This window comes from Hemibagrus wyckioides, linkage group LG09 (genome assembly GCF_019097595.1).
Source record: "Hemibagrus wyckioides isolate EC202008001 linkage group LG09, SWU_Hwy_1.0, whole genome shotgun sequence".
NCBI lineage: Eukaryota > Metazoa > Chordata > Actinopteri > Siluriformes > Bagridae > Hemibagrus > Hemibagrus wyckioides.
In genome coordinates, this window is record NC_080718.1 from 18,280,864 (window position 1) to 18,296,012 (window position 15,149).

The window sequence follows — 15,149 nt, forward strand, 5'->3', positions numbered from 1 at the left end:
CTGGTTACTTTCAGTAATGCTACTGGCTCAGGCAATAATTTTGAGCTTGTCTTTTACTGAAAATGGACACTAGAGAATTCAAAATATTAGTATTCTCTTCAATAATATGTATAGTTAGAAAATATGACCTTTGTACATGTATTTATTCCCCTAGTTGTTTCATGGCAAAAGGATGAAGAGTCTGTTTTTTTCTGTTCAGCTGTTTGATATGCCACATTCAAACTCACGCATCATAGCCTTTGTATCTAGTGAAGAAACAGTGATATTCAATGCTACAGCAGGTAATATAGATTAAGTTTGAGGTGAAAATTAGAGTGTGTTGAACTTCTAAAACTGCTCTAAAATCTGTATTGTGAAATTAATTTTCCCATAAGAAATAATATGAAAGCAGATAATCTGTTCCATCCACCTGAAAATATTACCAATAATACAAAGCGTATGTAAACTGTATGGCTGCTTACAAAGAACTGACCCAAGCCAAGCATTCTATGTCAAGGGTCCTCACAGGAAGTCGTGGCACCAAGATTGGGCTAAAAATAGAACAGACCACCCCCGCCACCAAAAAACGTGCGAAAAACCATGTCGCTTTTGAACGCATGGTAAAGGCAACATAGGTATCGTGGGTTGACTCTTTCAAAACTGATGGACAAAAAAAAAATCATAAAATTTGTTAACTTGCTTCAGTTGACTTTCCACTGATGCCAAATACCACTAGTTGTTCACATGTAGCTACCATTAACCGAGTGATTAATGGTAATATTTAGTAGTAATTTCATCATTACAAAATAATCATTGCATAATAGCATATATTTCAGATTACAAACATGAAAATTTGCAGACTTTACTCTGGACAAAGAACAGAAAACCTGATTACGAAAAAAAAAAACTTGCCTGAAATGTCTAAAAGCAGCTGTTGAACTGCAACAATAAATATTTGTGTAAAACAATTATTTTTTGTTCAGCTTGTGTCCAAAGCTGGTTCTTGTGCACATCGAGACATACATGCTCCAGTTGGAGTCTGATTAATGCAGCCTGGTTCAAGTCCTGCCTCATTGTCTTTGTTCATGAGACTCTCACAATCTCACAGACATTCTTGATGGTGTACCCAATTTTACGAGCTTGAGACAGAGTGACACATCTGTTTTTTGATGGATCAAACCCACTTGTACAGTTTAACAGCTTTCTTTAGACATCCCTTATCAATATGTATGCAGTGTTATCTCTTACTAGACATTCTTGTCTATGGTAATTGTATATACTGCAGATGTGGTTGTGGGAGAGCCACACATGTACTTGGGTAAAACACAATTAACATGATTGTAACTGACAGAACAGAATTAAGCACGTCTATGTTAGTCTGAAATGTACAGTAGTTAAATTAGTGCATTTCCTTGCAAAAAAAAACAAACAGTCAAATTAGGAAAAAGAGAAAATAGAGCCAGAAAATAAATGCAAACAAATATATATTAGTGCACTTGTAACAAAAACATAATTGGCCATCAATATAGAGCAAAAGAATACACCTTTTACAATTACTGGACATTTCCCTGAAAAACTTTTTTGTTACTCAGAACAGAATTATATACAAAATTATTTATGTCCTTCCATGATCTTTCTTTTAGATCTGGTTCAGATGTAAGACATGGATCACACACTGTTACGCATAGTACATGTCTGTCAAGTACTTGTGCTCAAATGATGCAACTCTGCCTCTTTTTCTTCTTCACTTGTCCACAAACCATGTTTTTTTCCCTTTATTATTATTATTAGATTATTGAACCTGCGGAAATCATGCATACCAATGTTTAGTAAATATCTGACAAGTCCGTTTGAGATATTAAATGAAGATGAGAAAGTGAGAGAAATCGACAGAAAGAGAGAGAATGGGACAGTGAGAAAGAGAGATAGATATGGAGGTAACTAAAAAGAGAGAGAATTCAGAGCTAGTGTGAGAAACAGAGATGAAAACAAGGGCCTGTGCCACAGTCACTAACAAATGACTGAAGATCTCTTCAGGACTTAAAGTCATGATACATTCCAGACCATTTTGGCACACTCAATTATCTTTCACAACTCAATCCATGTACACTAACCTGCCTGGAATTTGTCATGCTCCATACAAATATTGGAGTTACCCAATTGTTGATAAGAGATCATAAGAAAATGACCTGGTAGGTGTACAGTAACTCACATAATCACTCTGTATAACCGTGGTGAACAGAAAAGCATCTTACCTTGAGGTGGACAAGGCACCACAGCAGAAGACCATATCACCTTCCTCTCCTGTCAGCTAAGAACAGGAATCTAAGGCTATTATGAGCACAGACGCACTGAAACTGGACAGCTGATTAGTTGTTTTTCCTGTCTTCAACAGTCCAGTTTCACAGAGTCTGTGCTTATGACAGAGTCAGATAAGAATGATTATTTAAGATACATCAACAAGGTGTTTCAGCCTGCAGCCCCTTCGCTCATAGTTTTTTGTTTTTCACACAATTTTGTTAAACTATAGAGACTGTTGTGTGTGAAAATCCCTGAAGATCAGCAGTTTCTGAAATATTCAAACCAACCCATCTGGCATTAAAAGCCAAGCCACAGTTAAAGTCAAAGAAAGATCTTTTTTTCTTTGATGTGAACATTAAACGAATCTCTTGCCCTCTATCAGCAGGATTTTATGCATCCTGCTGCTAACACATGATCATCTGATTGGATAACTAAATAAATTCCAATAAAATTGGTGAGTGTATATTATAAACAGTTTTTACAATATACAATACAATATTCACAATTCACAATATACAATACAATATTCACAATTTTTACAATATACTCCTATCTGACTCATTACCTGGAATAGGGCAAGTACATTGATCGCATTGTCCTGGCTTTTTTGGCACACTTGTCCCTGACAGTGCTTCTGGAATACAAAGAGACATTTCATCATTTGCAAATGTACACAGTCATTTTACAAGATTCTGCTTAAATATAATAATTAAAACCACTTAAACCAGATTTACATTCATGGGATTCTGGTACAAATCTGATGTCCTTGGACAATAAAGGCAATGTATTAGTAAAGCATTTAAACACGTATTTTACAATCTACCGAGGTGTCCATTTGCATGTTTGCTTCACCTCAGGTGTCACTGGTGCATGGTGCCTCTCAGGGTTAAAATCCAGGCCCAAACACGGGAATAGCAAATGGACACGATTTATTAACAAAATAACGAAGATAACAAGGACAGGAAACACTGGGAAAAAACTGATCAAAACATAATTGGACTAAAAATGAAACCACATCTCAAAACTACATAAGAAAACTACATAACTAAACAGAAAACAAGAACTTGAAGACAAGGATTCCAGGGAAAAATAGGCGAAACAATTGCAACCACATAAGGAACAGGTGTAAAGAAGCAGGAAGGGATAGAGGCTAGGGTGGGGCAAAGAAACATGACATACACAAAACATACCCTACCGGAACGTACCCTAGAGTACCAGCAGCGAATGTCCAAGCATAACCCTGACATCAGGATTCAGTGAAGCTCTGTCCTGCTCTGTTCTGTTCCTACTAACAGCTTTGCTATTTCACCCTCTTGTATCCTATTAAGCAATATTATTTGTGCTAGAGTACTTTCTCAAAGATTTCTCCATGTCAGAGGATCTAAGCACTTAATCACTTGTTCTTAAACTAATCTTCCAAAGCTTTCAGGTGTTTGTGCTACCTGACAACCTACATCTACCTACATCTTCAGTCAGTGGAAGAACATCAACTGTGTTCAAAGCTGGTTCTGGCATGCTTATGTAGCATATGTGTTGAAGTCATAGTCAAGCTAAAAGCTAAAAGCTGAAATTCTTACCTTTCTATCCTGCCTCATTGTCTTTGTCACAATTTGACAATATCACAGACATTCCTGAGGGTGTAACCAATTTTACAACCTGGAGACTGAGCAATTTGATGAATCAAACTCACTTGCTTCCTTTGCTGCAGGTACTGCTAGCTGAAATCTTGTTGGTAGACAAACATCCAGTAGATGTTGTACAGCAGTGTTTACCAGCTTCTTTACTAGCAGCATAAACCTCCCTAACTCAAAGATATACTGACTGATGCAATTATGCTGTGATTTCTCCTGTCTATGAAGCTCAAACATCATTTCTCCACATTTGCATATGAAGGTGTCTGACTGCACCTGATTAGAGATATCATCTTGATGCATTTACAGCCTAGCTTTTGTACATTGTTGAAACAGGAATTGTGGTAGCATAACCATGTCTTTCTTTTAAAAAACCCATGGCAATGTTGACATGGCAGGTAGTCTTGCCACACTTAGAATTTTTAATATTTTAGTGGTAATTATTATACTTTGTATCTGGTTAAGTAATATATGTTGTGCCTTCATCCTCATAGGTTTTGATAACCTTTGTGCTACTCTCCAGATGTCTTGCTTATTTGTTTTTGCCCTGAACCACAGTATACATATGTTTTCCCTTTCTGTTCCCTCCCTTTTTGTGGACTTCATAACTTTCACATTTGTGTTGTCTGACCTACGAATGTTCATTTATGGATTTTTCCCCTTTTCCCGAGTCTGTACTTCACAAGGGCTGCCAGGGTCAATATGGAGAGCAGCAAAGTCAAACCTCCTGACTGGATGAGACATCTTCAGTGCCTGTAATTTCATCAGTGGCGTCTTTAGTCCTTAATTCCTGTGAAGTGAAAATTTTTTAATATTACGATATATAGAGAATTACATCATACTATGTTTAACACAAGTAACTGTAATCTGTATCTATTAATGTTGCATTAAAAATCACTGCTCTCTTCATCTAAAATGAAACAATCTAGCCATTTTCCAACTGTTACTGTAACAAAACAAATTAATCTTTTTACTTTTAATATAAATATTTTAAATAATCTGAGATCTGTGTTTTTAGCTACATGTATAGTATTTTAGTAAATTTCAAAAATTACAAAAAGTTTCATACCCTGCTAGCCTTGCCTCCTTTTCCTTCCATTATATATGAAAAAACTTTATTATTACACTGTTTATTATAAAATTAAACATTAATAATGGTCCTTTTGGCTCACCATACAAAAGCATGGACGATCCGCATTAACTAAACACAATGAATAGAATTTTGGCAGGAACTGAGCTTCATAGTAAATCAGCTGAAAGCTTTGATTAGCCAAACCTGAATATCTCATTCTATGAGCATAATTCCTAGCAGCTAACTGGCTAAGATGAGCACGTGATAACATATAACAGTTAGCAAACATGAACTATTTTGCTAATAAAGAGATTGAGCACTGTGTCGCAGTTACAGGCAATAGTTTTACCTATTGCACTTTAAATAAACTGCCTTTCTTGCTGATGTATTGAGCTGCAGCCTATAAACTGCGGTATTTAAACACTTGAACACAGTGTGCAAACTCCACCCACGTGCACTTTACTAGTGAGATCGAAAGCAGGTGAATCTATTCTAACCTATTTATTCGAACTTATCCTTAAAATGACAACTCATTAAATTTCAATATCACATCACGCACTGTGGCTGAAGCTTATAATTAAAGCGTGCACCTGTAAAACAGGTCCTTCGCTGGTCTTTAAACGCCCACATGCATTCATACGTAAATCTACGAGCTCACAGGACTACCAAAGTGATTTCTTACCTGCATCAGCTTGTTTTTTTAATAGTTTGGTTTCCCATTCAAGCTAAATTCCAGTCTTTCAGTCAGATTCAGTGTTCATTGTAGAAGAATTCATTAATACTCTATAAGTAAATATATTGCACACGTCTGTTAATAAACTGATTGTTTCAGTGTGTAATGTAGCAAATATAATTATCAGGGATGCTGTTTGTTATAGCAAGCCTGAGAATTTCGATTAGAATACCTCCCATGGTGGATCCAGAGACCTTGACCAGGATAAAGTGGTTACTGAAGATGAAAGAATGAATAAATAAATACCTCCAGTAGCATATACATAGTCCTAAACTTTTTGGCCCAAATGTAATTTGGCTGAGAAATCCATGTAAAGACAGCCCTACTGCTTCAACAGAGGTGCTTGATGGTTAGTTTCTCAGTCTGCAAATGATAAAAAAACCAACAACATTCTATTGATATGTTCCCTTTTTATGTTTTATGTGTAACCTTTGCCCATTTCTTGAAGAAGGATAGAAGGTGAATAAAACCACTTGTGTAAATCAACTTTGTGGGCCAGAGTGGCAACTCTGTGGCAGCGGTTCTTCAGCTCGGTTAAGGCTCTAGGGGGTTGATTGGAAGGTCAGAGTTCAAGCCCCAGCACTGCAATGCTACCACGGTTGGGCTCTTGAGCGAGGCTCTTAACTCTCTCTGCTCTAGTGGCACTGTGTCATAGCTAGCCTTGTGCTCTGACCCAGCTTCCTGCTTTTATGTATATGTGACAAATAACGGTTTCTTTTTTCTTATATCCCTGTTTTGTCATATATTAGTCTTATATAACTGTAGACATCAAACAGCAACATTTTACTGCCAAAATAATACATGTTTATAATCCAATAGTTAAGACCTAATATGTATATTTTCTCCCATTGCCCCTCCTGGGAGTTTATGCTATGCATGGAGCTGGTTAAAATGAAACCCAGCACTTTCATTGAATCTGAATAGTTTTTGCTATTTTTAATTAAAGTTAGCATTATCAGTGTCAGGATCAGAGAGCAGGCACACTAACAATCCTGCCAAACACTGAACATGGAACTGATTTTTCATTATGGACTAAATTGTGTTCTCTGGAAAGACAATAATCATTTATTTGTTTTGCCTTATTGGATCTCTGGTAGACTCTACGCTGTATTTCACTGCTCCCCTTATGACTACCAATTGCTTTATGCCTTTGAGCTGTATACAGTATATGACTGACTGTAATGACTTGTTTTGCAATGACAGTGAAAAAACACATTATTATTTAAACAGGAAGAAATACAATTGCATATATAGGGCAGTTTACAAAACTAATTTCTTTTTCTTTTTTTTATCACATCTGTTGAGCCGATGTCTGCGTGCAATTTAATATGCTGGTGAATCTGCAAACAATTCACAAAGAGGTCTTAATACTTACTATCCTGATTCTTTATATAAACAAACAAAAAACAAAAAAAACAAAACAAAAAAACACGAAAGCATCATCTGACCATTTGCATCAGTTTGTCTTTTGTTGAGATTTGTTCATTTTTCTTTTTGTCTTTTTGTCATTTCCTATGTATGTTGAATAATATATTTCGATATAAAAAGGTAAAATTCTGCAATTTAGTCCCAGCTTTTACACAAACAAGGTAGGTGAGCTAGAAAAAAACAGGTCGATCACTTGGCTTGTGTCGTTGATTGACTGAGGGTTTTATTGTTTCCTCTGATTCCATCAGCGATGAGTCGGCACAAAATTATAAAGCGGCTTTGTACAGGTCTAAAATTACTGCTTTGTGAAGTGTCACACTTAATACAGTAGGACAGTTGCATTACTGAAGACTCATTAGAGAAGATAGCTTATAAATATACTGGCACGGTGACTGTGTCTAAACCAATTAACTTTCCTAAATTGCAACATGGCAATGAGATTTAGCGTAGTTAAGCAAATTATGCAAATGATGATAAAGTGCCTATTTAGCTGGAGCAACTTTTGAAATGAAATAGGCTGCTGAACCATCTCAAGTCAGCAATCTGAGTGCAACAGAGCACTGCTATGCTAATATTATGTATAGTGAACAAATGTAGCTTAAGTAGCATATCAAACTATAGTGGTTTGCTTATGAGATATGTTTGTTTGTAATGAATGTTTCTATACTGTACATGTCAGTTACAGAATCAGAATTCTATAGTTATTTCTAAATAGTTGCTATTTATTGTGTGTGTATCTACTAATTCTGAAAACTATGAAGCAATACAATCCAGAGGTTGTTGTATGTAAGTGTGTAGTCTTTTATTAAGAACTTTCCAGAAATCACTATCAATATCTGCTGCAGGGGTTCAAGGCACAGAGACAGGATTACACTGGGCAAATCCATACTGAAGGTCAGAGGTCAATCCGAGTAACAACACCACAAGAATAATAAGAAACAAGAATCAGACATGGAAACATGGGTCGTGCAACATGCAGTAAAGAATTTAAAACTAAGGGGGATAAATACTGTATATTGACAGATAAGACCTGGAACAACTAATGACAGATTTAGTTTAGATCAGTTCATTTGTTTGTATATTCTCTAAGCAACAAACTTGTTAACAAAAGAGATTGACAGAAAATCTGGGTATAGATCCAGATCTCTAATGAACAAGCCAAATGTGACAGCAATGAAGGAAATTCTTGGATAAGGAGAAAGCCAGAATTTGATCCTTACCATAGAATACGATTTTGCTATTTAACTTTTGCTGAATTATTATATATATTACAATGGCTCATAGAGAGGAAATGTAATAGTTTCACCTTCTAACGTCTATTAGTACTTTAAAATACATATGCAGCATGTAGATTTGGGAATCTGTGATGGACATAGTGTATTCCCACCTCATGGCCAGTGTTGCTCGGTTTAGGTCCCACGCAACACCTTATAATTATGATAGCAGTTTTGGGAAGCCCAGGTCTCTGGAGCATCCATGTGAGAATTAATTGCAGTAGAAATTGGAACTGTATGTGCAAACAACTGCAGACAAAGAGACATGAGCAGTCAACATGGGGAGTGTATCTGTGTCCTGCAGCAGCATTACACTGGGACACATACAGTTCAAAAGATGGAGTTAACAGTTTGTTATGTACGATGAAAGCATACGCAACATGGTGTATGATAATCACAGTGCCAGTAAGGTCACCAGCAGGTCTATTTGTGTCAGCATACCTAAAAAAAGAAAATCTGGAGGTAGCACTGGCATGAGGGCACCTTGATATGTCAGCAACCATTCCTCCCACTGTTACCCTGACTGTTACCCTGAACTGCAGTAAGAGCACCAGGGTTAGCATTAACATCTCTAATTGCCTTTAATTTTACTTTATTTATGCAAAAATCTGTTGAACAAAGGCAAGATTAAGCAAGCTGGTTTTCAGCATAGACTTCACAGAGCCAGACAGGAGGTTTAGTTTAAAGCAGGTGGGCATTTTAGAGAAAAAAGAAAGCTCAGTCTCCACTGGCATTAAAGAACATTTTGGTCTAGAAACAGTTTTGGCAGATTATAATAGACTGAGTTTATTCAAGTATTATATAATGCTTTTCTGGTGTATATGTTTATTTCATACACAGCCCCGCTCCCTATTCTGCAGAGTGCCTTAAAGCACTGAAGAGCACAGAAGCCTATGAGCTCTTTGTATCCAGGTGAGGAATCTAGGCAGTGCTTTCAACAGATGAGAGAAAAATCTTTGTCATTATAGGTTGCGTATGTCTTACTTAACACTTGTAACTTTTGCTAATGTTAGAAATACTTTCTGTTGAGGTAAACTGGTCTAAATACTGTGACTAACTTTAAGGATGGAAGTGAGGCAGAGATGAGCTAATGGGAATGAAACAGTCCCTTTGATTAACCTTTTCAGAAGAAACAGGGCTCATGACTGATCCTCAGACAGCATCAGTCGGCAATCTGACACTGGAGCAGGATCTGAGGCTCAAAAGCGGAAGGATCAGGGCTTGACACTGGGATGGGTGAAAAAACTAGTGGGGTTAAGATTTTGTATTTAAACACACATAAACACACCACATGGTTATTTGAGAAGACCTGATCCAAAGGCAGGGAAAGGTAGAGCTAGAAGTTATTATCATTCTTATCATAGATTATTGATCATTCTGGTTTGTGGTGTCAGGCAGAGACAGCTACCGAGAAAAAACGTCAACAGAAACCATTAAGAAGGCAACAACAGAGGTAGAAACACAGGCCATGGGGGCAGAGTTGGATCAGAAGCTGAAAAAAAAACCAAAATATAGAATTGGTATGAAATACACAGTTAACGAACAACAACAAGACTACAAATAGAAAAAGAAAAGAAAAGTCAACCAACAACTCAGACTAACAAATCAGACCCAGGTGCAAACAACAATCAGTGGCTGTGGGCGTGGAGCTCTGGCTGGAAAAAGGAAACCAGGAAGTTGACTGAAAGCAGTGCAAAGGCAAACATGAAATGTTAATGACATGAAATAATCAGGCCATATATCACCTTAAATCTCCCTTGACTTATGCATGTCACATACCACATGACAAACCAAAGAGATCAATAATCACTCAGTTTCAGAATGTCACAGCTTTAAATCTATTGTGTTTCCTGCTGTTTGGAATTCAGGGTCTAAATAACACAGCTCTTGATTTCAACCTCCTCTAAAAGTCCTTTACCTCTTGTGAAAAACACAAACTGGTTAAATGAGGGACAGACAATCAATGTATTGATAAGAGCAAGGAAATGCTGGGATAGCCTTTTCTTTAGCACACCTTTTTCAGTCATTGAAAATACTAGTGAAATACATGTATTGTAGTATTGTTGACTTTCACGCTGACAGATTAATATTTACTGATTGTGGAAAATATATTTGAAATAACGCTTTGACTTTAGCTTAGCTAACCATTTCTTATATGGCAGGCATAACTTTGGAGTTTTAAATGAATCAAGTGTAAGAAAGTAATGTGTGAGAAGGAATGATAATGTTAAAATCAGCATCAAATCGAAGTGCATATTTCTTCTCTTCTTCTACTTCAGTTGTGTTTTTCATTATTTTCCCACACATGCACACTGCAACAAAACAATAACAAAATGCACATTACAGCAAAACAGTTATACAGTTACGCACCAGAAAATTTAACACCCAAGTGTTTGCAATGAACAACAATTTAATCAGGACACAGTTTTGCAACTCTCTGTTACTTTTGTCACTTTTACCACTGATAATACAAATATTTCATTATTATAAAGTTGCATTATTATAACATTTCCATCTTTTGATCATATTCAAATATTTACAAGGTCTGCCCAATATGAATAGCAGAAGAATATTATAGGGACACTCTGGAGTACAAACTATATTCTGCTGTAATATACACATAGCTTATGTAAAGAATACTTTAAGGAACGTTATGGAAATTCATAAAGACATTTAAAGTCATTAAAAAGGAAATATGTCAAGGGCTTGTCAGATTATGGAAAGGGTGGTTTCCTGTACCGAGGGTACGAATGATCTGACATAACTCACATGTTAAAAGAGAAGGGCTGGAAATAAGATGGTCTTGTATTGAATAAAAATACTTGAGACGTAATTTCCACATCAAACCAATAGGTCACTGTATGATAGATGGAGGATGGAGGAAGTGAAATGTTAGACCTTGGTACTGAGAAAGTAAAAAAAAAAAAAAACAATGCAGTGAAATAGTTCTGTAACCTGGTGGGTTGAAAGAGAAATACAGTTCAAAACTGAAATATTCAATCTAAAGTCATGTTTTTCATTTCATATTACTTTTTAGACTTATTTTACTCTTTTTCCTGCATCACAAAATGGACGATTCCTCCAAACTCACAACACAATGAATAGCACTTTAATTCTCAGAATTTGACCTCATGCTGGGTTTCATTTAATCTTAATCTTGCATGTCTCTTTTCTGCCCCCAAGTGGTCACTGAGAGAACTTGAATCAAAATTTCTTCTTCTGGAAAGGTTCACGCCAGGTACGAACTATCTTTCCGTAGACCTTGTCAATCTGGAAACCACATGACACCAGAATTAGAGGACAAAGCTTCCTTTATTCATAATTATAGTCTATCAACATGTCCTTATATAAATCTGTAGATATACTGAAAGAAATCTGACCATCTACTAAGCAACTGAGTAACAATCCTGTTCAGTAACTCCAGTACTATATGAACACTCATGTGAAACTAACGAATACTACATATTTACTCACTAAGTAATAATAAGTTAATGTTGTAATAGTTCATTATTCAACTAGTTGATAACTATTTATTAGTAGTAAATTAAGTATTATTCGTATTATTTAACTTCTGGAGAACTCATTCAGTATTATATGGAAACAATATCTCAAAGACTGTGGAAGTAAGGCAGATATGATATAAAGTGATGTATTCATGTGAACCATCTCATTGTGATTATTGAATACTGAGAAGGAACAATCATGTACAGACATATACAAAAATAATAATCTATTGTAAAAGAGGTGTGTTTCAGCTAGAGCCTCAGTAGGTAAGAAAGCATAGAAGGAGCTAAGAAGATTAGTAATTAATCATATTTCCAGGTGATATTTAGAACTTGGTCATTATTATTACTGACTTAGTAATTCCACAACATTCTTTAACAGCACAAAAGATATTTAGGTGTATATCTTTTGTTCAGTTTAATCCCTGCATAGAAACGATAAAAAATTATTTCTTAGCATGAGTATTATTCTGCTTCTTGAATACGAATTCATTATACGATTAATAACGAATAGATCTCTCACCTGCTCAGACTTTTTGACTCCGTAGCGTAATAGTGTTGCCTGATGCTCACTGTTGTGGAAAAGGATATCAAAGGTGAAGGTTTTAGTCATGGCATCTTCAATCTCTGGTTTGATGTGAGAGTAGAAGTCTCGAGGTGGGTGCTTTTCATCCAGGTAATTATTCACTTTGTATTTTTTCCCAACTACTTCAACTGGGTCCAGTTTCACAGTGGCATTCAAAGCCCGACCATAGACGAGGAACTTTGTCTCAGAGTCTAAAATGGAAAGGTTATTTTTTTCTTTTCGAATAAAAATATATAAGCCCAATGATCAACATTAACTATGTACTGTATATACATTATACACAGCTTACCTCTGCATGTTAAATGTGCCACATAGGGGACACCGTCTCTTTCTCCATAGTAAATTCCAAACTGGGAGAAATACTTGTTTCGAGGGAATTCAAGTAAATCTCCAGGGTAAAGCTTTGGATGTGAATTACGCTGAAAACCAATGAACTGATCAATTTCACACAGCAATTAGACCCATCCTAGAGAACTCTTTTATGTCCTACGTTGCAAATAATATGTCTTTCACATTTCCTTCGTTATTATTTAAATTCACTTACAAGATTAAGCATTATTTTCAGTTAAGTCATCTCACAGAGAGATTGTATAAATACATTTGTGAAAGGTCTTAGGATAAATAAGTTATAAATTATATATTTATATGTATATACCTTAACAAGAATCAAACCTACCCTGCCAATCATTATTTTTTATTAATTTCATTATAAAACATATTTGCATCTCAGCAGGTGGCTCATCATGCATATTTAGAGACCCTTTTCAGGAAATTGGAACCACAGATACATTAATATTGAAAATATAGCTTACCAGACCCATTGAAAAAGTTGATTTCTTCACAGAAGCAAATGCTAATGATGAAGAGAAGCACGTTTGTGGTGCCTGCAGGTACTGAAGTGTAAAGGAAAGCGCTTATCAGACAGAAAGGGTGTTTCCAAGTACCCACTGTCAAGTATTGAACATCATGTGTGATCATGTCATGATCGGTCATGTGAATCCTGTAGGTAATAACACATTTCTAAAGCACACCCTAAATAATACTATCGTACATCATTTTCTCAAGAGGCACGCTCAGGAACTACGCCTTAGTGACCTTACACTGTTGTTTCTTGAATGCATCACTGAGTAAATTGTGTCTAAACAAATTGTTTGAGGTTTTGTTTCTGGTTGGCTGCGGAAATAAAGACAGGGTAAAATATTTTTGTTTTTTATGAATTTGCATGAGTTTAACAGGCAAATAATCCATACAATGAATAAAACCTAGATTGTCTATATAGAGCATAAAAGTTACACCAGAGCATGTGAAACCAGTGACCCTAGTTATGTATCTCTTTCTCTTCTTCTCTTCTCAAACTTCTCATTTCATCAGGAAACATCTGTTTGCTGAACTCATGTGGGCATAATGCTCTATGCAAATCGTGCACATGGCTTCTAGAAGATTAGTTGAAATGAAATACTGGTTAATGTCCTCTCAGAATACAAATGACTTAAACTAGTGACTCATGTATCCTAAAAATGAACACACAATGATAGAATTCAGTAACCTCTTCATGAAGAAGATTGTGCATTTTGTCTGTAACAAACAATTTTACTTTGGAGTCAGTAGGAACATACTGTAGATTTCACACAACTGAGAACAGCCTACAAATCAAGGATGGGTAAGATAGTAAGATGAAGGCAAAAACATAGATCACAGTGCGAAGACATTTGTTGCCTAATATCCTGAAGATGTTGCGGTAACACATGGGCTTCCTTAGCAGAAGCAGCTGTTAATCATATAACTGAGAATGTCTGCTCAGAGAAAATGGGTTGTCTCCATCAGTTGAACATCAGCACTGCTTGACTTTACAGTATACCGTTATAGAAGCAGAATGATTTATTATCACACTGGTGTCACACAGACGAAGACGGGTTCCCTTTTGAGTCTAGTTCCTCTCAAGGGTTTTTCCTCTTGAAATTTTCCTTGCCATTGTTGTACTCATTAAGGTAAAAATACAAATGTTATTTCCAGATTTCTGAAATGTTTAACCAATAGAATATATTTCATTTCAACATAAATTTATCAGCTTATATTCACTGAATATCTTCACATGTTCTCAGAGGAAGAAGACACTTTCTGTAATCATTGACTTGGCTATTGTAATTTGGATTAGTCTGCTTTAGGGTTTCAGATTGATTAGATGAAATATTCCTAGCGATTGACCTTACATTAGCTATTTTGCATACTCATATGTATATAAAATATGTATACAGTATATAACATTTCACACATTTTGCTCTCAACAGACCCACAATGCACTTGTATGTGAGTTTTAAAACAAATGCCCTCACAACTGTCATCAAACATTCAGGGAAGACCACAGTAGGCCTTGAATGGCATGCTAAAGATTTGGATAATGTGCTAAATATGCATAGCTGCTTCCCTGCCCTGCCAAGCTCGCAGGAACTTAAACGATGGGGCACATGAGACATGGGCACTATCCCAGCTGAAAAGCCTGGCGTTGGAGAGAGGTGACATTGCTGGAGGAGGCGAGTTCTCAGGTCGTACTCCACCTGCTGTTTGGACCATGTGTAGGCACTTGGTTTGTGTGTGTGTGTGACCACCAGCTGCCTTTTCAACTGTGACATGGGGAAAGGGAG

The 15,149-nt window shown here is 36.2% G+C and overlaps 1 protein-coding gene across 1 annotated transcript; it reads right to left on the reverse strand.

The window, feature by feature from the left end:
* Positions 1 to 7,979: 7,979 nt before the first annotated feature.
* plaat1l (phospholipase A and acyltransferase 1-like) lies at positions 7,980 to 13,496 on the reverse strand. Its single transcript, XM_058398389.1, has 4 exons — positions 13,320 to 13,496; positions 12,797 to 12,926; positions 12,445 to 12,698; positions 7,980 to 11,688 (listed from the first exon to the last, which is right to left on the reverse strand). The coding sequence occupies exons 1-4, from the start codon at positions 13,326 to 13,328 to the stop codon at positions 11,623 to 11,625; spliced, it is 459 nt and encodes a 152-aa protein (XP_058254372.1). The 5' UTR covers positions 13,329 to 13,496; the 3' UTR covers positions 7,980 to 11,622.
* Positions 13,497 to 15,149: the final 1,653 nt, after the last annotated feature.